The sequence below is a fragment of the Neofelis nebulosa genome, chromosome 9, assembly GCF_028018385.1.
Source record: "Neofelis nebulosa isolate mNeoNeb1 chromosome 9, mNeoNeb1.pri, whole genome shotgun sequence".
Classification (NCBI taxonomy): domain Eukaryota; kingdom Metazoa; phylum Chordata; class Mammalia; order Carnivora; family Felidae; genus Neofelis; species Neofelis nebulosa.
In genome coordinates, this window is record NC_080790.1 from 102,599,308 (window position 1) to 102,624,148 (window position 24,841).

Below are 24,841 nucleotides of genomic sequence, written 5' to 3' on the forward strand. Positions count from 1 at the left end.
GTTTTTCTCTTGTATTATATTTTGCATTTATTTTTGCCAATTGTGTGTTTACTGTTTATGGGGAAAATACTCCTCTGTCTGTCCTTTACTCTCATCCTACTTTCATACTCAGAACTCTCTACATCACTTTTGATACCAGATGTATGGGTTTCTACACCAAGCATTTCTTCAACACCGTCTGGGTGTCCTACAATTCAGTTCAATTCTGACTCTAACTGGAGTTAGTGTAGACCACACAGGTTAGGGCTGTCTTACTAGTTTACCCCCACCTCTTGCCTCATTAGATGCCAATTGAAAGTGTAGGTTGTCACTTGTACTGACCAACTGGCTATAAATCATAGGTTCCCATGAGGCCATCCTTAGGTCCAATTAATTTGTACCATCCTCCCAACATGTAGATATGTTTAGCCAGCTGGCAACTCTCCAAACCTTGTACTTTTGGGATATTTATGGAGGTTTCATCTTCTAGGTATGCTCAGTCATTAACTCAATTGCCAGTCCCTCTCTCCTTCCCAGAGGATGGAGATGGGGCTGAAAGTTTCAAGCTTTTAATCATGGTTTAGGCTTTCTGGTGTCTAGTCTTCAGCCTGATGCTAGCTAGGTACCCACCAAGAATTGCCTCATTAGAACAAAAGGCATTCATATCACCCAGGGATTCCAAGGGATTTAGGAGTTCTGTGTCAGAAACTAGGGTCAAAGACCAAATATTAGAACAAAAGATGGTCCTAGTGCTCTTATAATTTAGGAAATTACAAGAGTTTTAAGAGATCTGTGCCAGGAACTAAGGTCAGAGACCAATATATTTTTTTTCTATTATTTCACATACCATTCATCAGAATTTACTTAAACTTAGTTCAAAGCTTAACATTCCCTGACCTACCCAGACTTCATGTTTGCAAATCTGTTGAAGGGCTCCAGTCAACCCCAAACTTATTAGGGGTAGTTTTTTTTTTTTTTTTTTCTTTCTAATTCCTCTTATCACTGTCCTTGTCCTCCTCCTCATTTTTTTTCACCCTTAATCTAAGACAGTCTTGTCTGAATGGACTTCATGTTGGGATAGAAGGTAGGGACAGACTTGTATAGTTCTAAATCAGCTCTACTATGAGACCATTAGCCCTTTTAATACCTAGCTTATTGTGGGAAGTGTCTCTTATGAAACTTGGCTCTGGGCTTGATTTATATCTTTTCTTGATGCCTTTTAACCAAACTCATGTGTGCTTGTGTTGGCAAATGCTCACAGTGCCATAATAATAGCATTAGTCTCAGTTTACCCCCAGAATTTAGCTTGGTACTTTTTATAAGTTTTTTAATAATGTTTTTAAGGTGCTGTGTTTTCATATTTTATCTGACATTTTTAGTAAATTCAGTAGAGAATTACTCTGAATAATTTAGTCTGCCATTATCAGAAAACTTTGATAATCTCTTTAGCATTATATTCTAGTTCATAATTTCTGTCTGTTTTGAAAGATTTTATTTTTAAGCAATCTCTACACCCAACATGGGGCTCGAATTTACAACCTTGAGATCAAGAGTTGCGTTCTCTACCAAGTGAGCCAGCCAGGCGCCCCGCATAATTTCTCTTTTATCAGCTGAATCTAATTGGCTGTTGAAATCTATATGTTAAGTTAAAACTTTTTATTTTTTATTTTTTTATTTTTAGAAGTTCCATTTTGTTCTTCTTTAAGTCTGCCTGGTCAGTGTATCATTTTTTGGTCCCCTAATTATATTTTCAATATCTTTTTTTAAATTTCTGTGAGCATAAACATGTTTTTATTCTGTATCTGATTATTCCATTATCTGAGGCTTTGTAGGTCAAATTATGTTTTCTTATATTTGGCTGACTTTTTAAAAAATTAATGTTTTTTTATTTGAGAGAGAGAGAGAGAGAGAGAGAGAGAGAGAGAGAGAGAGAGGGAGAATCTCAAGTAGACTCCATGCTGAATGTGGAGCCCAATGAGGGGCTCCATCCTACCTCCCTGGATCATGACCTGAGCTGAAATCAAGAGCTGGGTGCTCAAGTGACTGAGCCACCCAGGTGCCCCTTATTTGGCTGACTTCTATTCTTTATTTTTGGTGGTTCATTTCTCATATACTTTGTAAAAAAATTTTTTTTTTTTTTTTTTTTAAACTATGGGCTCATGTTAATTGGAACCTGTGAATTCTCTAAGGTCTGGTAAGTTAAGGTATGCTTTTCCAGGGAGTATTTCATTTGTGTTTAATGGGTTTTTGAAGCACTGAAACACCAAGATGTGCATATGTGTGTGTGTGTGTGTGTGTGTGTGTGTGTGTGTTCAGACCAGACAGATAATATGAATTCTCCTCTAAACTTGTCTGAATGTACTTTTTGCTCATAAATTTTCTAGTGAGACCTTTCCCCCTTTTACATTTATAGCCACAGCTGAGACTTGCAAATTTCCTGTTTCTTTGTGAACAGTGGCCTTTTCTAGTTTTCCCTTTCACTATGCATATTACTCTTTGAGATTCCTTACTTTTTTTTGTCCAAAATCCTAAGATGTTTTCTCATGCTGCATTGTCCCAAGATTTCATCTTGTCATTTATGCAGAGACCTTCAAAACTAAAGTTGGTAGTAGCATGCATTAGCAGATACCTCTGGGTACCATCTCCCTTTAGGACTCTTCTTGTCTATCTGTATTTTGATCTTTTTCTTAAGGTTTTAACCTCTTCTAAGGCTATTTCTTTATTCTCCTACTACTTCAGTGTACATTGCAAAAAATCTTAAACCCTTTTATTTGCCATTCTTATGGATTTTATTCTGAGAAGACTCTTCAGGATATCTCATTACCCCATTGCTCTAATATTTCTCAAATGTTATTTTTAATGTTTCTTTTATAGGATTCAGTTTAGCTGCATTTAAAAGAAACAAGAGGAAACTAGAGCTGGCAGAAAGGGTGGAAACAGATTTCATTCAACTAAAGAAAAGAAGACAATCAAGTGAAAAGGTCAGGAGATGTTTGAAATATTAATCATTAATGTATCATCATGGTATCTATAATTTGCATTTAGACATATAAGCTTTAGAATAGTACTTTCCAGTAGGAATACAATGCATGGCACATATGTACTTTTAAGTTTTCCAGTAGCTACATTAAAAAAAGTAAAAAAAAAAAAAAATAGGTGAAATTAATTTCAATAATTACTTTATTTAAATCAGTGAATCCAAAGTATCTCTTAAAAATGTAACCAATGAAAAAATTAGTGAGCTATTGAACTTTCTTTTTTCTTTTTTGTATTAAGTCTTCAAAACCAGTGTATATTTTATGCTTATAGCACATCTCAATTATGACACTAAGTTTTCATTGGAAATATTTGGTTTGTACTTATATTTCATAAAATTAACAGTTGAAAAAGTAGGTTTACATAACAGGTTATTCCAAACAAACTTAAAAACTTTCCAATAATTGAATTGAATACATTTTAAAATTAAAATTAATTGATATTTAATAAAATTAAAAATTCAGTTTCCCATATGCCCCTGTCACATTTTAAGTGCTCAGTAGCTACATGTGGCCCATGACTACTGTTTTGGTTCTTGCAGCTCTAAATAGTGATTCTTAACATGGCTATTTAGAGGGTAGAGGGTGTTTTAAGGAAATATATATATTGGATTCATGTAGATTTTTTACATTCTAATTACATGTTTCTGTTTTTTATTCTTTTGCATTCTTTGTTTGCATTTCATGTGTTAATGTGCCATCATGAGTCCATGTGTTGTATTTGTTAGGTGTTTTGAGGGGTAGAAAGAAGTTGAAAACCACGACATTCTTGCTTAGCCTGTTGGGGGCCAACAATTCATGTTGGCTGTCTCATATCACATTTGTTTGATGTACTTTGACATCTCATTAATGTTCTTTATTGATTATTCCTTCTATAATTGCTCATATACTGGTTTATGCTTTAGCTGTCATAGTTTTATATTATTTACCCTATATAAAAGCATAATAAATGATCTTTCATAGCTATATATATTTTCCCAGTATGTTGCCACAAGGAATCAAACATTTTGACCCAAATCTTTTCATATTTCTGCCAGAGATGAGTAGGAAATTAGAGGGTGAATGAACAAATTAGTAAATAGATCTTGGTGAAAAGGGATAGTAGTGTGTTTCCGTTTCTTGGGTTATCTGAGGGAGCAAATTTAAGACTTTAAAACCTTTGACCTTTTAAAATACTGTGATAAAATTTGCATGCAGTGAGCAATTTAATCACTTTTATAAATGAGTATACCCATGTAACCCATATATATGCCTGTTAAGGTGTAGAACATATCTAGTTCTTTTGTACTTCCTTTTGGCCAGTCTCCACCTTGTACAGGCAACCACTGCTATGATTTTTCTCATCAAAGATGTTTTGTATTGTTCTTAAACTATGTATAATTGGAATAATACAAAAGGTACTCTTTTCTGTTTGGTTGCTTTCACAAAGTGTTTTTGAGATACTTCTCACTGGCTCATTTTTTTAATTTACTAATTAATATTCTCTAGTATGAATGTACTGTAATTTGTGTCTCCATTCTTCTCTTGTTGGACATTTGGTTTCCAGATTTTAGCTATTCTGAATAAAACTGCTCTAAACATTCATATATATACGTGTATATATATATATATATACACGTATATATATATATACGTATATATACACGTATATATATACACGCGTATATATATATACACGCGTATACATATATATATATATATATACGCGTGTATATATATATATATATTTTTTTTTTCTTTTTTGGACATAAATGTAGGATTTTGATGCAGAGAAGTATCAGTTGAGAATATATTTAGCTGGTCTTATTCAGAAGATTCATTTTTTTTTCTTCAGAAAGTATTTGTTAAGTCGTTACTCTTGGTACTGAGCTGGGTAGGAAGAAAAGCAATGATAAACAACGTGGAGGAAATTCATGATATAATGAAACTATATTTTAGTGGATACAAACAGAAACTTATAAGCATACAATTAGGTAAGAAATTTACTATGTTTGGTAACTGTTATGAAGGGAGTCCCTCCTCCCCTGAAGAGGATGTGATCCAAGAGTACCTTGGATGTGAGAGACACAAGAGAGACTCAAAGGAAGACTCCTTTAGTTAGTGATCAACAGAGACCTGTCTGAGGATGTAACATTTGAAAAAATCAGAAGTGAGTTTTATGAAGAGTTAGTAGAACTCATTTGAGGCAGAATGAACTGCACGTGCAAGGGTCCTGGTGGGGAGTTAGCATATTGGAGGAATGGAGATGAAAGTCAGTGTGCCTAAAGCAGAGTGCAAGAGGAGAATGGTATGAAACAAAGCTGGAGAGGTAGCCAGGTGCTGGCTCTGCTAGGATCTGGTTGATCATGGGAAGGACTCACAGTTTTAGTTCATGACTAATGAGTAGCCATTGACGAATTAAAAGCAGAGAAGTGATGCCATCTCACTCTCATTTTACAAGGTTCTCTTGGGCTGTTTTGTGTTTTATGGTTTTGAGGGTAGGGGCAAGAATAGAAGTGAGGAGACTAGGAAGCTACTATAGTTGGGAGATGTTGACAGTGTAGACTGTGGGTGATAGGGATGAAATTGAAGAGAAGTGAATATATCAGGGATATATTTTGAGAGTTCCTAGAAATACAGGCATTATTGCTGTCTGAGATATTGGGAAAGAAGAGACAGGAATTAAAAGTTTAGCTTCAGCAAAACTTTTGCCGTTTGCTAAGGTGAGGAGGGCTGGTAAAGGTATGGCTTCATTATGATAGAGGTGGGAAGTGGAAATTTGGCCCATATTCCCTTAATGGACTCAGATTAACCAATACTTCCCATTTTCACCTTAAAACATGTTTCCTGATGCCAACAGCACCCTAAACACCCTGCAGCATTAGTTTAAAACACCCTAAACACCACCTTGTAGAACCATGCTCCTCTGCTAGTGTCAGTTGAATTATATGCCACCTAGAGCCTCATTATGCTTGCTTTTATCGTTGTAATTACATAATTCATTAAGTCTCCTGTAAACTGATGAATACTGAGTTTAAAAAGAGAGTTGTGGGTTTGAAAACTAAGATTGCTGTTTGAGCGCTAACTTGAAAAAATAGAGTTGGTTTATAAAAAATTGCTCTAGAATTAAGTATGGGTAACCCAGCTGTAAAAGATTGAGAAAAATCATAAAAGCATTCTGCATGCAGAGTGCATTGTTAGTGTTTTTATATTCTTGTTCTATTTTAAATAAAATGAAACTTGAAATCGTAGGACAATTCAATGTATTATAGTTTATGTAAGAAAGATGATATGGAACATTTAGTTGTGGGACTGCATTCAAAGAAAAGTCTTTGGTCTTATATAAAAAAAATTGGCCAATGAATGAACCTTTGTGTTTTAAATAAAAAGAAAATGTTTAAGTTATGCATACTTTGTTTTTAAACGATTCTCTACTTTACCAAGAGAATATTCAACTTTTGAAAAATTTAACCAACCCCTCATCATACTGGTTAGGAGGATTTTCAATAAAAATCTTGATATAGCAGAAGGAAAGATGAATTGTGGAGTTGGGTTACTATGCATCTGAAGCTTGTGGGCAGATCAGGAGAGAGATTCCCACTTGGAAATTATTGGCATCAAAAGGAATATAAATATATGTGGCTAGATAAGCTCACTAAGAGTTTAGAGAAGATAGAGGTCTGAAAGTTGAGTCCTGGGCCAGTTCAACATCTGCAGGCTGGGAAGAGGAAAACTCAGCAAAGAACAAAGATGCAGCAGGTAAGACAGATGTATCACCAGGGGAACGTCTAGTTAGCCAAGAAAGGAGCAGTTCAAAGTCAGTCATCACCTGGGTCAAGCACCACTGAGAAAAGAGCTAATGAGAATGGAGGACTCGCCATTGGAGGCTTTGGGCCTAGATGAGGACAGTTTCTGTGACATAGTGGTTGTGGACCCTGGTGGCATGGATTGATCAGGGAGAAGAGTGTAGGTAACTCTTTTGAGAAGTTTTACCACGGAGCAGTAAGAGAGAGGTATGAGGTCAAGAGACTGTGCCATTATCAGTTATGGTCTATGAATTCAATGAGTAATGTAACATACAAAGGCTCAAATTTCTTACGTCTAAATGAAAATAGTGATATTCTCTCACAAGCACTGTCTGTTATGAGGAAGAAAAGTGATAATAAGTGTCAAGTGCTTTGTGGCTATCATTGATTTAGTCAGATATAATAGTGTTTGCCATTGTGGCCTTCATCTTTAAAGTCACTTAGCCAAGAAAGAAAGAAAGAGAAAGGAAGGAAGAAAGAAAGAAAAGAGAGAGAAAGAAAGAAAAAAAGGAAGAAGGGAGGGAAAAAGGAAGGAAAGAAGGAAAGAAAACTGCTGTCCAAATTAGTTACCTTGGGTGGAGTCTTGTAATGGAGAAAGGGGGCTTGGTAAGGGAGGGAGGTAGTGGTGGATGGAGAGGTTGAATTCAGGCATGATTCTAATAGAATATTTTAGATATCTTAAATGACAGGAAAATATTTTTTAAATGTTTGTTTGTTTAGAGTGAGAATGCACACGAGCCAGGGAGGGGCAGAGAGAGGGAGAGAGAGAATCTCAAGCAGGCTCCATGTTCAACATGGAGCCCGATGTGGGCTTGATCTCATGACCACAAGATCACGACCTGAGCCAATACGGAGTTGGACGCGTAACTGACTGAGCCATCCAGGCCCCCTGGGAAAATATTTTTAACATTCAGAATATATGATCATTAATGCATACAAAGCTTTGTGCTTAGCACTGACCAACAGAAATTACTAGGATCCAAGGGCCTGCCATTAGGGAAAGATGCAGGCCAGAGGCTTTGTTTTAATAGATGTTTGCTACATAACCTTGGTAGGCCTTGTCTCTAATAGTAAAGTTAAGAAAACATGCTCACAGAGAGAAAAGACCACCAGGTAATGAGCCAATGGGGCAGAAAATTATAAATTTTAAGAGGAGGTATAGTAATTTTTTAGACATATGACAGGAAAGGACAAATAGCTGTTTTCTAAATCAGCCTGTATTTAGTTTATTTTTCCTTATCCTGGATGTGTAGTTTCAACATAGTTTTGATTAGTCAGCATTGACTGTGTTTGTTGTCAGTGAACATAGGACTAAGACTACTGTTTGTTGTGGCTACTTAATGTAACCTGTGAGTTGGGTATATAAATATGATAAAAAGAATAGTGTTTGGTAATTGTGCTAATGTTGATATTTTTTGTGACTCAGTGTTGAAGGGAATAAATATTGTCTTGAAAAGTATATGGTACAAAAAGTCAACATTTTTAATTCTGTAAATAAAGTAAACCAGTTAGGCCCTTTTGTTGCATTGATATTTCTTGTTTTTCTTTAAAAATGTAATTGATTGTACAGATATTAGCACAATACCAACAGAAATAAAAATTAAAGCAAGAAAATTATTTAATAGCTTCCTATCTCACTAAATTGTAGTGTTTTATTTTCCTCAGTCTTTGATCATTTACATTTACGTTTGACTTAGTTTAAAATAAGAATGGTTAATCCATGGAATGTTTTTGGCGGCAAACAATAGAAAACCTGACTGTGGTTAGGATGTGCATGTTTGTCTTCCTGCTCCCTGGCTTCTTGCCATATAATAAAAAGTTTGGAGGTGGTTGGTTGCTGGCATTAGCTTAGGTTTCCAATGATGCTAGAGCCAACATATCTGGGATTCTCTTAGGCCCTTCTCTCATGTCTTTTGCCTTATGGATATAATATAGCTCCTACAATTTTAGATGTCACATCTGCATTCAAGGTGAGAAGAAGAGAGATGATGTGGGTGGGGGAGACTATTGCCAGATGTATCTGTTACTTTTTAAATCTGGGATGCAAGAGTTTTCCAGAGTCTCCCTATAGACTTCCCCTTAGTTATTTTTGGGGGGAGTAGTAGAGAAGGAGCACAATTCAGTCACTTGGCTGTTCTTGGCTGCAAGAGAACTTAGAAAGTTGAGTGGGTCATCCCAATGACTGTCTTTTATATAGCTCATGGCTTGCTGCTGGACACTTTGTTTTCCCAGACAAAATAGTGGTTTTATTATCAAAGGAGGGGGAAGAGAGTGGTTATTAAGTCTGCAATTTGTAGCATGTGGCATAGTGGGAGAAAGTTTATATGTTTTCCTTCCCCACAATTAACATGTCCCTTATTACTATAAACTGATACTGGGTTAGGCAGCTAATCTACACATAAATTGGATAAAAACATATTTTTCTTGACTTTCAGGATATATAGATTTTAAGATACAATATTAAAACATGAGGAACATAAATTGTTAGTAATTGTCCTTTCTTGGTAATTGGCACCTCTGTTTCATTCTTGTTTATTTTTTATAACTTAGAGGAAAGACAGGCTGGAGAGGGAAAAATTACTATTTAACTATAGTATTGTATAATATAAAAATAGTAATTGTTTACTCTCTGTTCCACTCCCCTCCACTCCCAACCCTTCCAGATTTTTCTTTTACCCACTTCTTTCCCTTATGGTATATAAACAGTCCATACTTTGTGCATGATAGTGCCGGACCATAAAAATGTGAAAGGTGGAACTGTGCAAAGGAGTCTTAATGGCCAACAATTATACTTGTTCCATGACATTTAAACATTTTTGTCAACACATTAAGAACTCTTTTACTGTTGGTTTTAAATGTATAGAGAAATGATTAAAGGTAAGTAAAACTAATACTTATTTAGTATACTAATTTGAAACATTAGAGGCATTAGAGTGTTTTTATTTCTGCTTTGAAAAAAAAAGTTATCAAGAGGAGTTTGAACAGCGCTTACCTTCTTGTCATGTAACTTATGATATGGTGTGAGCATCTTTTTATGTCATGGTGAATTGTTAGACTCCTTTTTAGTTTTGGATCAGGTTTTAACATTTTATCTTTTGCTCTTTCCATGTTGCAAAATACCTCCCAGAGTTTGTTTCCTTCTTGCTTCCCTCCCTGTCTTCCTCCCTCCTTTTCTCCCTCCCTACTGTCTCCTTTGGGTTCAGTTTATTTCTTTATTTATTGTATAGTTGACATACAATATTACAGTAGTTTCAGGTTGTACAACATAGTGATTTGGCAATTTTATACATTACTCAGCGTTTACTATGATAAGTGCAGTCATCATTTGTCATCCTAGGACATTATTACAATATTATTGATTATATTCCCTATGCTGTACTTTTCATTTCCATGGCTTATTTATTTTATAACTGGAAGCTTGTACATCTTAACCCCTTTCATCTATTTTGCCACTTCCCTCTGGAAACTACCAGTTTGTTCTCTGTATTTATGGGTCTGTTTCTGTTTTTTGTTGTTGTTTGTTCATTTGTTTTGGTTTTTATATTGTACATAGAAGTGAAGTAATATGTACTGGTCTTTCTCTTAGAGTCTCTTTAATGTAAGTGGTTTTTTTTTTTTTTTTTTTTTTTTTTTTTTTTTGCCAGTGTCACTTCCTCTGGGACATCTTTGTCCATTTTATCACAACCACATTCCTTATTTATGTTGATAAATTTGTCTTCACCAAGTTCCTCTGACTCTAGAACTAGGAGTCTCTTGAGTGTGTCAGTGTCCGACATACCCACTACCTGTTTCTTCTATGACTTCATTTATTTTTGGTTAGAATTTCACTTCCGGCATTATCACTTTTCATTTCTTGGCTTCGCGTTCATCTTTGCTGGTCAGTTCCTTCTTTTGATGACCATTTTTGGTAAAATGTCGTATGAAATTATCACTAGGAGACAAGGAGGCAGCACAGCTATACCCTTTGCTGTCCGTGCACAGTGACCCATCACTGACAGACTTTGAAGGAAGTGACATGATTGATTACTGATTGTGATGGGCCTCTGAGGATTACATAGTGATCTGTGAACTGAAGAGCTAAAAGTGAAACTATTCACAGTCAACATACCATGGTAACTGAAATTTGAACCGTGGTGTTGAGTGACTGGTACTGTTTAAACTGTGGTAACTGAAATTGGTACTAGGCAAAGTGAGGACTATGTTTCTGTAAAGGAACCTGAAATATTTGTCCTGTGGAGTTTCCTTCAGTATGAGTTTTGCTGCTCACATATTCATTGTACTTTTCTGTCCTTTTAAATTTCTGCAAATTGGCATCTAGATCTCCCCTGACAGTATTGTCATGAAGTCTCATTGTTCGACTGTGTATCGATAGATCTTGTGGTATGTGTGATGAAGTGATGACATGTTTTAAATTTACTTTTTGCTTTGTTTTGATACAAAAAGAAAAAAGGTAGTTAGCAATAATCTTTTTCATGTTTGAGAAAGAAAAACCTTCATTTTGGAATGAAGTGGTTAGCTCATTGGCCAATGGCTGTGATTGGCTCATGCCACAGGACTGACTGAGTTGCTACAAAGAGGAGATGCTCACACTGGGAAAACAAACAGACTCAATGTACACCATAATCTAGATTTTATAAATAACAGTTTCAAACAGTTAGCCCTGGATATTACTAGAAGGGACTCTTTTATTCTTAGAGTATTAAAAGAAGTTGGGGGTATTGTTTGATCTCAATATATTTGATGTTTTAAGCCTTCCCCCCCCTCTTCATTTTTCACAAGCATATTGTTGGAATAGTTTCCATGTTTTTTTCTTTAATAACAGATTTTACACTTGAATGTACATAGAATTCTTTGCCTCCTCTCACCACTTTTACAACTTAATTTGAGTTTTTAATTAATTTCATTGGTTTTTAGATAAAACAGTGCTTGCATAGGGTCGTGCAATGAAAGATAATCAGGTGTTTTCCATTTTGTGAATATCTTTTATTCTCTAATTTCTAAGGACAAGTTGAGAAAAATTTGCAATGCTTTATACAATGTTGTGTGTTCAAAACCACTCTAAAGAGATGCTACAACTTTTAATTTTGTGTTCTTTGGCCACCACATAGGGACATCAAATTGGCCACATGTTTCAGAAAGGAAATGTTGGGCCTTGCTTTGTGCGCTTCATATAAATATATTCTATTCTTTTGAAGTATATTGTGGGTAACATTTTTCTCTTTTATCCACCATCTTGAAATTATTATGTAAACGCTTAACTGTATCATACTAAATCACTGTATTTTTTGGGTGAGAGGTAGGTTAAGATCAAAGAAAATAAATGTACAAAAAACAACATATTTTCCTCAGATTGTTCTACTTGTACACATGTATAATGTGTACAGGGAAAGGAGTAATTAGTCTTTTATAGAAATTTACTTGATCTGGAGTTTTGTTGTGTTTCTTAAGAAGATGGTTAATGCATAGATATGAGTAAACAGAAGAAACTTCTTTGAATTCTCTTTACATAAAGAAATATATATTGAAGCTTTTCATAAAATTGAAAATTCATTGTGAAGTGATTACTTCTGTTTGAAATTATTACTTTGAGTTGTGATACATTAAAAATTATATTTACATCACCTAAGACTATTTTGATTACTGTATAAGCCTATAGAATTGACATGTAAGTCAGATATGTCTGTCTGCGGTTTGTTGTACTTTATGTAGTTAATCAGTTATTTAAATTCAGAACTTTCAATACTTGATAGCTGGACAATTGCAGTATTTTTTTTTTTTTTTTTGGTCCTGTTTCAGGAAAAGTTTCTTAGTTCTCATATAAAGATTCACTAGCTAGTAGGTTGGGTTTCTTCCCAAGTCTACCTTGAATTCATGCCAAGCTATGCCTTAAATCTATACTGAGTCTTAAAATTGTAAGTGAGATAAGATTGAGGCAAGAAGACATTGTTAACAAATCTTAACTGCTCCTTTTATTTTGTAATGAAAATAACCCGTGGTTTTCCAGGGGAGTTGTAAATTGGCATCAGATATTGTCAGCCTTGTAAATCCTCCCTCTCTTTTTAGTATTCAACAGTTCTGTAGACTCTCCTTTAAATTTTAGTGTTTAACAGAATTAGTGGAGGGAAAAAAGAGCATTCCTTCATTATCACTGGAATAGTCCCAGCTGATCTTGTGTATAATGTAGAAATTGCCATATTGTAGCTTTCCTAACAGGAAATACCTTCATTGAATAGAATTTCACTGGGGCTGCAGACAGAAGCCTTCCTATCTAGGAACTGGCTCACACCATGGTGTTAAGAGCATCAGGTTCTAAGATCTTTGAAATATGTCCTCATATGATATCACAAGGCTCTAATGATCTGGGTTGACCCATTACAGACATAGTAATGCTGACACATGTACAGCTAATAAGACCAGCAGAATGAACCAATATGTGAAAAGACAAGTGTGTGTATACATGTGCGCACACACACAGCAAGAACAAGGGTGTTTTAGGGTCAGAAGACAAGAACCAGTGCTTAATTAGGTTGAAGGAAAACTATCAGAGCTTTTAAAGGCTTGATTGCGCTACTTCTCTAATCAGCAACCCTTCTCTAATCTTCTGATCTATTTACCAGAAGATTTTGATAAATAGGTAGTTGCTGGGAACTATTGATAATTCAGGAGGCTGGAATTACTTGAATGGAGGGAGAAGGGTAGGCTGAGAGATGGGGCATAGTAGTTCACGAGTTCTAGTTTAGGTCTGTCATTGGTCAAGACTCTGTAAGCAGTAAAGTCAGCATGTTGAACCAGGTGATTACCATGGTTCTTTCCAGCTTGAGAATTCTCTGATCTATTTTCAGTAGCAACATGGGGTTTGTCCAGACCCCCTTCCTAGATCCTCTCATTAATAAGAGATTCTTTTTTTCTAGTGTATTCTAAACCTGACATATGATTAGATTCATCTGAGGAGTTTTACAACTATAGGTTCTGAGGCACTACTCTCAATATACTGAATCAAAATCTGCAGGGATGGATAAGTTATTTGGCCAGCTTTTGAGAATTATTACTTTGTTCTTCCTAATATGTCACAGTGGGTCTAGAAAAACATCTGCATAGTAATAATTGTTTAAATAAACACAGAACATTCTAGGGGAGTTAGGAATTACATAATTTGGTTGATAACTTCATGTGCACTGTCACTCAGTTGGCTCTCCTCCAGGTAAACTAGAACTTGTTTCTCCCTTTTCTGTGCTTCATAGTTTCTCTCCAGGTCATTATCATCGTCCATAGGCATCTGTTTTAGTTACCATAGTTTCTCAGCTTGGCATATAATAAGTGCTCAATAAACATTTGTTTAATGAATACATGCACTGTTTTTTGTTTTTTGTTTTGCTTGTTTTGTTTGCTTGTTTGTTGGTATTATTACCACCATCTAGTCCATAAATTTCCATCCTTGATGGGTAGACAGTAGCAGTATCTGCATAACTGGTTTCCCTGCTTTTAGTCTTACTCAGTTCCTCTTTGATCCTGTATATTATTCCAGGATATATTTCTTTAAAAATACCTGAATTGCTTTTGTTGTTTGGGAAGGAACCTTAATAGAGTCTTTACCCTCCATAGCTTACAATCCAACTTTTCAGTCTAACTTTACAAATCCTCTTGAAACTTGGACCCAACCTACTTTTCTATTATTTTTCTTCTGGAATAATCTTTTTCTCTTGCCAAATATATTTGATTTTTTATGAATTTCATGAAAGTTTTTACTTCTATGTTTTTGCTTATGTCTCTTTTTTTTTTTCATGGAATAAATAATAATTAATAATGGAATTCTAGCCACTTCTGCCTACTGAAATTCTGGTCCAAGTCCTGTCCTCCTTTAATAACTGGCTGAAATGCTACCCAGATCAGAACAAATTTCTTCTTTTTACTTTGTGCATATAATGGTCATTCAATAAATTCTTATTGAATTCAACTCTCTATACCTTTGCCATTTTGAGATTGGTGTGTATGGTTATTTTATAATATTTGTGTTGGCTCATGGAGCCATGAGTATTTTGATTTTTCATCCTTATCACAGTGCCTAGAAACAGTACTTTTACTCAGTTAACATTACTAACTTAAACATCTACAAAAGATGATTGTAATTTTAATTTTGACAGAGAAAACCATATAATGTTATTTCCTTCAATTTTAAGTTTTATGGTCTTTTCAAGATAAGTTTGAATCTATTATTTAAGTGCTTCAAGCAATACTTTAGTCTAAACAATGCTTCGCTATTAAGAGTAAGCTTGTTTCTTGGGATGTAATGAAAAGAGAGGATATCTGAAATATTACTAATAATATCACTGTACTTCTTCAATATTGTAAAGATCTGAAGATACTATATAAGTAAGTGAGGGAGATTGTGGAGAAATAATATTTTAGAAACAGCCCCCAGTCTCAACCAACCATTCCAAAGAGGTGAGTCAGGAAGTGCCCACAAGAGGGCGTGCCCATCTAGAGAAAATTTGACCATGTCTCTTTCCTGTTATGCAGGTAAAAATGTCTGTTTTACAAATGCACTTCTAGATCATGTCTTTTTTTTTACCCCCTTAAGAAAAAGAATGGACTCTCACCACTATAAGAATTTCTATCCATTTTCTAGCACTTGTTTATTTTGGTTGTGTGTCACCTGCCAAGGGCAGGTGACAGAATGGAAATGGGGATTGCCTTGCAAGCTAAATTTATGAAGCTGTTATTGTGCTTTTGTGTGTGTGTGTGTGTGTGTGTGTGTGTGTGTTGAGCATTTTCATTTTTCAAGCATTGCCATCTCTTCTGTGGTCATTTTGGGTCATTTGCTCAAGGGATAGACAGTGCTTTGTTTTCATTGCTGCATAGATTTGTGTAGCCTGAGGTTATGTGGAACTCACCAGCAAGTCACCTTGAGGAGTACACAGGCTTTGAGTGATGCTCCGCCAGAGCCCTCTTTTATGCCGGCTTTTATATAGGTTTAGGGAGTAAATGGAGCATATAGCACCTAGGCCCTGACCACTATATTTAGTTGAGGGGAATGAAACAAAAGAGAAATCACACTATGTATTATGTGCTGGAAGAATGAAGCCATCGGTGAGAGCTATGGGAATTAGTAGGATGGAGAAATCACTCTAAACTCTCTTAAGTTTCTCATGGTAGGTTTTATGGAAGAGGTAGAATTTAAACTGGGTCTTGGATAAAGGGTGGGACTCAGGTATCTAGGTGGAGAGAAAGAGAAAGCCTTAGGTTTAGAAGCCTGTAAATAGATATGCTTTGTTGCACTACAGAGTTTCTGCAGGACCGTGGTTTAAAATGCAAGTGATTCTGGGGTCCAGCCAGGTGGCCTAAATGTGTGAGACAATCTGGAGAGGTGGAGCAGTTGGTGATACATGTTCCTTTTTAAGGTATTCAAAACGCAAAATGTCTAACACCAAAATTACACTTTGCTGTTGAAAGCAAACTCTGGTTTTGGCAGTTTTTAATCCCTGGTGAGGGCATGACAGTTGATCAGATTCAACTGTGCACAAAATTTAGCATAGTAAAATAGGCCATAGAGGAATTAAATCCATAGCCAGAGTTCTCCCTGAACATTTGTCTACTTTTTTGTTTTTTTTGACATTTATCTACTTTTATTTGTACTTTTAATTGTCCTTAAGAGCCAATGAGAATATTTTGAAATATGTATGAATGGGGCCCATCCTGGTGACTATTTGTCATTAAACACAGGCTTTTGAGTGTTGAGAGTCTGAAGATATCCTTGAGATTGAATGGCATTAGAATTTCTAAGATATAGTATTATCATAATTAGTTTAGATGGATTTTATATCCTAGAATATCCTTAGCTCCTCTCCTACTCTTTGTGATTCTTTGATTTCTTCCTACCTTCTAATAAAATTTTAAGCTATTGAGGAATAAAAGGAGAAAAAGTATGTGGGCACTTTTTCTTTCCTTTTTGTTTTTTTAATATCTTTATGTCTTAATATATTATCTTTAGTAGTTGTGTATTTATGATTTTTAATAATTATATTTTTGTGGTTATACTCATACAGTTATATGGTCAAATAGATGTTGCTATACTTTTAAAGTCTCATATCAAATAAAGTAACTTATTATTTTGTTATTAAAGTCAGTGTCAAATATTCAATCTGGAGAGGGTTGAATTTAAATCCAGGTTAAATGACCCATCCCAATTGTCATGGTGTTTCATTGGCAGGAATAGACTCCAGATTGTCCAAGTTACCTTCTAGTCCTTTATCTGTTATTCCCCACTGCTTTAAGACTCAGTTCAAAGGCCAGTGGAGCTCTGGTATTTAAAAGAAAAAGTGTAATTTTATCCAGAGAAGGTAAATGTATGCCCTGAAATGAAAGAAAGACCAGAGGTCCAGACCATGGCCAGGTGTTCCTGGAAAGAGCCAAATTGGACAACTAAATTGAAAAAGGTTGCCTGCTCTTATTAAAGAGACTTTGTTGCTGTCTATTTAATTAGCAAGGTCTTAGTTCGTTTACTTGGGTGTTTTTTAATCTGCTCAGGTAATGAAGTTCATAGCCTATTAGTGAGTATGCTGGTAGCATGTTGCACTATCTCTGTCACTGAAGTACTATGATATACGTGCCTATATGAAGTAAAACTGCTAAATAGTCTTGATTCCCTCCTCCCTTGAACATGTTTCTCAGACAGTGTTGACTGAGTTTAGTCTCCAGTGGAAAAACAAAGTTAAAGTATATTATATGTATTACTTACATAGAGTTTTTAGGAAAGCAATTTGGAGTTAAAGAAAGTGAACAGGTTAGTTAAAAATGAGAAGAATGTGATCTGGTGCCAAATGACCCCAGAGGATGGGAGGGCAGTAAAGAAGTGTTATCAAAAGAAAAACATTGGATGGGAGAATGTGATCAATATCAAGACATATAATTTCTTTATAGATTAGGTGAGGCTTAATGTTTGATGGTAAGAGTAAGTTTGTTTTGAACAGTAGTCCAGAGGGTATGCAAAACCTCTTGAAATAAAAAGCATTCCTATATTGTAAAAAATGAGTCTGGACTTCAGTGTGGTTATTATGAGGACCAGCCAAAGATTTCATACTTTTGGGAAAGGACCTATTCAGGAGTGATGTGCAAAAAGCATTGCATTTAGGGAAGATCTAAATATAAAATAATCAGAGAGAAATATGTGAGGTAATAGGAAAACTGCTTTAGATAGGCTGAGTTTGGATCATGCAAATATATTGAGCAAGATGCAGTTTCAGAGGGCACAGAGTTTGATTTATTGATGAAGGTCAATTAAAAAATATTTAGTTACAGTACTTTTGTTAGTTGCTGCTTACAGGTGGATGAGGAACAAGACAAGACACAAAAGATCCTAGGACAAGCCAACATATAGAGTCTTCCCATAGAGGGGAGAGCCACCTGTTTTAGGTTGGACCTTTAGATGCAGGGGCATCCTACGTGGTTGGGTAGAGATTAAGGAAGTCCTTTCTGGAGTTATTTGAGACCTCAATGGCAATATTTTGGTGTGGGATGGGGAAAGGGGGCAAAGGAATGGGGACCCACTTTTGTACTGGATGAAGTGTGAGTTCGGAGGGATGCCAGTATCTGCTATTTATTACTCCAGAGAGCCAAGGTTCTCTTTAGGGGAGAAGGTAGGAGGGCTGGATCTTTGCTGAGATTTAGGTGATATACAGAGAAAATTATTGCCTATAAGACTTAATTTGTTCATTCATTCAATAAGTAGTTTTTTCACAGAACTGACTTGCCTTTTTTTTTTTATCTATGTATTTAATGTTTGTCTTTCACTGATTTTTCTCTATTTTCTCCTTTCTCTTTGTGTTTATATTGTCCTCTAACTTCTTTAGTTGGACACTTAGGCCCTTTTTTGTTCTTTTCTAATACCAACATTTGGGGTATAAATTTTTCTCTACCACTTTTTCTGTATGCCACAAATTTTGAAATGTAATATTTTTATTATTCATTATTAAATATTTTTGTTTCTATTTAGATTCTTATTTGAGTCGTAAGTTATTTCAAACTGTTTTTTTTAATTTCCAAATTTTATTTAATTTTATTGACTCCTAATTGTATCATATTCAGAGAGCATGTTCTATTTGATACCATTTCTTGAAATTTGTTGTAATTTAGCTTATGGTTTAGTGTATGATCAGTTTTTACACATATTTATATGTGTTTGAAAATAATGTTTCCCCTCTAATTGTTGCTCCCCTCTAATTGTTCACTTTGCAATCACACTTTCTAAATTAAAAAAAAAATTTTTAATAGTTTATTTTTTGAGAGAGAGAGAAAGAGGGAGAGAGTGAGCGAGCAGGAGAGGGGCAGAGAGAGAGGGAAAGAGAGGAATCCCAAACAGGCGCCATACTGTCAGCGCAGAGCCTGATGCAGAGCTCAAACTCAGCACCTGTGAGATCATGTCCTGAGCTGAAATCAAGAGTTGGACTTAACCGACTGAGCCACCCAGGTGTACCTGCAATCACACTTTTTGATGTATAATTTGGGCCTCCTGTTTCTTACTTGTAATTGAGAGAAATGTGTTGAAATATCTCATCATGAGGTATGGTTTATTGCTTTCTCCTTGTTGGTGTGCTTTTGCTTTACGTACATTTGAGGCTATTCTTTTTAGGTACATACAAATTTAGAATTATTGTATCTCTAATTATATCTGGTGCAGTTAAACTTTCAGCATTTGTGATGTAGAGACTCTGTCACTATTAATACCTTTTGTCTTAAAACTTACTTTGCTTATGTTTGATTGGTACTTGTTTGGTATATCACTTTCTTCCCCATTTACTCTCAACTTTTCCATATCCTTATGCTTTAGGCACATCCCTTATAAATAACATGTAGCCATATTTTAAAACCCAACCTGACATTCTAATAGCATGTTATTATTATTTTTAAAGATAATATTAGTTTTGATTTACATCAGTTTTGCCATTTCATTTGCTTACGTATTCCTTCTTTCATGTCTGACTGTCTTACTTGGATTATTGTCTTAAGTCTGTTTGGGCTGCTCTAACAATATACTATAGACTGGGTGGCTTATAAACAACAGAAATTTGCTTCTGACAATTCTGGAGGCTGGGAAGTCCAACATGAAGCCCCAGGCAGATTTGGTGTCTGTTGAGGGCCTGCTTCTAGATGGCCATCTTTGTGCTGTAACCTCATATGGCCCAAGGGGCAGGGGAGCTTCAAGGGCCTCTCTAGAAGGGCATTAATTCCATTCATGAGGGCTCTGCTGTGTTTCAATGCCCCACCTCCTAATAGCATCACCTTGGCAGCTAGGATTTCAACATGTGAATTTTGGAAGGACACAGACCTTCAGATCACAGCAATTATTTTCATTCTCTTGAAGTATATAATTCACTTGTTTATTCATGCATCCATTCAACAAATAGTTATTGAATACCTAAGAGATGTCAAGTACTTTTCTCAGTGCTTAGCAAATTTTAGTGAATAAACTATACAAAGATTACTGCCTTTGTGGAGCTTCCAATCTTGTGGGTGAGATTGGCAATTTAAATAATGCAAAAATAAATTGTACAGTTTAGACAATGTTGAAATATTATGGAAAAAAAATAAAGTTGAGCCAAGAAAGGGAGATTAGGTGTGCTCGTGAGTCGGTGGTAGAGAGGATATAGTATTAATCATGCTCCATGGAGGGCAGCTTGTAGTATTAAAAAGAATGGTCCTTCAGGCTTTCATTAAGTGCAGATCTCTTGGTGGTAACCTCATTTTATTTATTCATTTACAAATGCCTTTATTTTATTTTTGTTCCTAAAAGGTAATCTTGTTGGGCACCTACTTCTAGGTTTATAGTTCCTTTTCTCTGTGTACCTTTAAGATGTACCACTGTCTTCTGGCTTTCATTGGGGTTCGGGAAATTCATTCTGTTGTAGGTGATCTTTTCTTTCTATCTGGCTCCTTTCCTTTTGTGGCTTCTGGGGGATCTGGATTCTTATATTTCAGCAGTTGTGGGAAATTTTAGCTTTCTTTCTTTCATTATTTTGTCTGCTCCTTCCAGTTGGACATTTGCTAGACTCTCTCATCCATATATATATATATATTTTTTACCACCTCTTTGATGTTTTCTATCACCTTCTCCCCCTACTTAAAATACTTACTACTTAAAATTGATTGTAATCAAATGTGTATTAAATGTTATATAAACATAAATATAAATGTGTTATAATATTAGGAAAAAATTAGAAAATTTGTTCATGACTTGGTTTTTGAATTCTTGATTGTGTACTTTTAGATAAATACATCTGCTATTGATTTTTTTAAAGGTAAAACTAATGTACAGTGCAATGCACACATCTTAATTCATCTTTGATGAATTTTGACATTTATAAACCCATGTAACACATACCACTATCAAAATATAAAACATCATTACTCCAGAAAATTTTCTCATGCTCCTTCATAGTCAACCTTGCCTCCTAAAACAACACTTTTCTGATTCTTTTTCACCATAGAGGAGTTTTACCTTTTCTGAACCTTCATATAAATGGGATCATATGTTATGTACTCTGTTGTGTCCAGCTTCTTTGATTCAGCATATGTCTAAAAGGTTATCCATACTGTTGTGTGTATCACTAGTTCCTTTTCATTGCTGGGCATTCCTTCCCTACTGCCTGTATCACAATGTGTGTACCCATTACCCTCTTGATAGGTGGCATTGTGTTGTTTCCAGGTTTGGCTATTGCAGTTAAAAGTGCTATGAACATTTTGACAAGTCTTTTGTCATATATATTTTGATTTCTCTTGGGTAAGTACATAGAGGTTTAAATTCTGGGTGTATATTTAATTTAGGATTAAAAATTTTTGATTTAAAATTTAAAAATTGTGATTAATATTTATTCCAGAAAAATAAGAAGCCAAATTGGATATATTCATCATCATATTTTTAAACTGATATTTGAAGTCATTGAGATGGATTCTCTAAGCATGTTGATCAGATGAATGCAATTTAATGATCTAGCTAATATTATCTAAGGGCTTTGTCAGAATTATCATTCTTAAATTCCTCAATTTTTATTTCAACTTCAGTATATCTTACGTTTACTTTCCTTAACCAGTGGTTCATTAAAAGTATAAAATAATTTTAATTATGTAGCATATGAATATGAATAAAAATGATTTAAAGCTGTGTGGAACTCCCCTTGTGGTTTTTACTCTTCAGCTGTGTAATAAGTTAAGTCATGAGTATGTTCATCTGGGCTTTTCCATCACTTATACATGATCACTCAACATGCACACCGAGGCTCTCAAACTGTTCCATTTTGAACCAAACAAAAAACAAAAAAACCCAAAAACAAATAAACAAAAACAACAAAAAAACCCCACACCTTACTGTAGTTAATTGAAATGTTATTTTAAAAACCAAGATTAAAATCATTGCTTTTTTTTTACCTTGAATGTTGCGAGCCTTAGAACACTGTGTAAGTATTCTGCCATTTGGAAAGCATTGCCCTTTGTGGTCTTTGAGAGTTTGGAACTTTAGGTAATCCTCTGGAACTTTGTTATGGTATGAATTTATAATTAAAGCTGTAATGTAGAATATTAAAACCCCTTAAGAGCATGATTAACCCATGCCTTTTTTTCCCAGTTCTATAATATTTTTTTTATTTCTTAATTTTTTTAATATAATTTATTGTCAAATTGGTTTCCATACAACACCCAGTGCTCATCCCCGCAGGTGCCCTCCTCAATGACCATCACCCACTTTCCCCTCTCTCCCACCCTCCATCAACCCTCACTTTGTTCTCAGTATTTAAGAGTCTCTTATGGTTTGCCTCCCTACCTCTCTGTAACTTTGTTTTCCCCTTCTCCTCCCCCATGGTCTTCTGTTAAGTTTCTCAAGATCCACATATGAGTGAAAACATATGGTATCTGTCTTTCTCTGACTGACGTATTTCACTTAGCGTAATACTCTCCAGTTCCATCCACATAGCTGCAAATGGCAGGCTTTCATTCTTTCTCATTGCCAAGTAGTATTCTATTGTATCTATAAACCACATCTTCTTTACCTATTCATCAGTTGATGGGCATTTAGGCTCTTTCCATAATTTGGCTATTGTTGAAAGTGCTGCTATAAACATTGGGGTATATGTGTCTCCATGCATCAGCACTCTGTATCCCTTGTAAATACCTAGCAGTGCTATCACTGGGTCATAGGGTAGTTCTGTTTTTAATTTTTTGAGGAAACTTCACACTTTTCCAGAGCGGCTGCACCAGTTTGCATTCCCACCAACAGTGCAAGAGGGTTTCCGTTTCTCCACATCCTCACCAGCATCTATAGTCTCCTGATTTGCTCATTTTAGCCGCTCTGACCAGCATGAGGTGGTATCTCAGTGTGGTTTTGATTCATATTTCCCTGATGATGAGTGACGTTGAGCATCTTTTCATGTGTCTGTTGGCCATCTGGATGTCTTCTTTGGAAAAGTGTCTATTCATGTCTTCTGACCATTTCTTCACTGGATTATTTGTTTTTTGGGTGTGGAGTTTGGTCAGTTCTTTATAGATTTTGGATACTAGCCCTTTATCCGATATGTCATTTGCAAATATCTTCTATTCTGTCGGTTGCCTTTTAGTTTTATTGGTTGTTTCCTTTGCAGTGCAGAAGCTTTTTATCTTGATGAGGTCCAAATAGTTCATTTTTGCTTTTAATTCCCTTGCTTTTAGAGATGTGTCGAGTAAGAAATTGCTGCAGCTGTGGTCAGAGAGGTTTTTTCCTGCTTTCTCATCTAGGGTTTTGATGATTTCCCGTCTCACATTCAGGTCCTTCATCCATTTTGAGTTTATTTTTGTGAATGGTGTTAAGAAAGTGGTCTAGTTTCATTCTTCTGCCTGTTGCTGTCCAGTTCTCCCAGCACTATTTGTTAAAGAGACTGTCTTTTTTCCATTCGATACTCTTTCCTGCTTTGTCAAAGATTAGTTGGCCATAAATTTGTGCGTCCTCTTCTGGGTTTTCTATTCTATTCCATTGGTGTATGTGTCTGTTTTTGTGCCAATACCATACTGTCTTGATGATTACAACTTTGTAGTAGAGACTAAAGTCTGGGATTGTGATGCTTCCGGCTTTGGTTTTCTTCTTCAATATTACTTTGGCTATTTGAGGTCTTTTGTGGTTCCATACAGATTTTAGGATTGTTTGTTCTAGCTTTGAGAAGAATGCTGGTGCAATTTTGATTGGGATTGTATTGAATGTGTAGATTGCTTTGGGTAGTTTTAACATTTTAACAATATTTATTCTTCCAATCCATGAGCATAACCCATGCTTTTTTAACTTTATTTTTATTTTGAGCTAAAAATATTTTTGTTAAGTTTTTTAATTTTTGTTGAGTGATTTAGAAAATAAATAACAATTATTATTTACTTTTTTTCCTTTGTTGTAGATATGTTTGGCACTAATTTATGTGGTGCTTCACAGATATTTAATGCATATTTGTTAAAGACAATAAAGAATTATTTAAGAATAGACACTTTTTTTCTTCTAAGATTTTATTTAAATTCAAGTTAGCTAACATATTGGTGTAGTATTTTTTTCAGGAGTAGAATTTAGTGATTCATCGCTTACATATAACACCCAGTGCTCTTCCCAAGAAGTGTCCTCCTTAATGCCCATCACTCATTTAGCCCATCCCCCACCCACCTCCCTCCATCAACTTTTAGTTTGTTCTCTATAGTTAAGAGTCTCTTATTGTTTGCCCCTCTCTCTGTTTTTCTTTTCCTTTGTTTTATTTTCTTTCTTAAAGTTATTTACTCATTTTTTAAATTTATTTTGAGACAGAGAGAGAGCAGGAGAGGAGCAGAGAGACAGGGAGAGAGAGAATCCCAAGCAGACTCCATGTTGTCAGTGCAGATCCTGATGCAGGACTCAGTCTCATGAACCCGTGAGATCATGACCTGAGCTGAAATCAAGAGTCAGATGCTTAACCAACTGAGCCACCCAGGCACTCCTGTCTGTTTTTATCTTATTTATTTTTCCTTCCTTTCCCCTATGTTCATCTGTTTTATTTCTTAAATTACACATAT

The 24,841-nt window shown here is 35.3% G+C and overlaps 1 protein-coding gene across 15 annotated transcripts in view; it reads left to right on the forward strand.

Moving 5' to 3' along the window:
* TASP1 (taspase 1) overlaps positions 1 to 24,841 on the forward strand; it is a 389,761-nt gene that overhangs the window by 82,095 nt on the left and 282,825 nt on the right. For all 15 annotated transcript variants that reach the window (XR_009248818.1, XR_009248816.1, XR_009248817.1 and 12 more), the window contains one exon: positions 2,854 to 2,960. Coding sequence is in view for 11 of the 15 variants with exons in the window: in XM_058684862.1 (XP_058540845.1) it covers positions 2,854 to 2,960 (107 nt within the window). In the remaining 4 variants the exon portion in view is untranslated. The remainder of the gene's footprint in view (positions 1 to 2,853; positions 2,961 to 24,841) is intronic.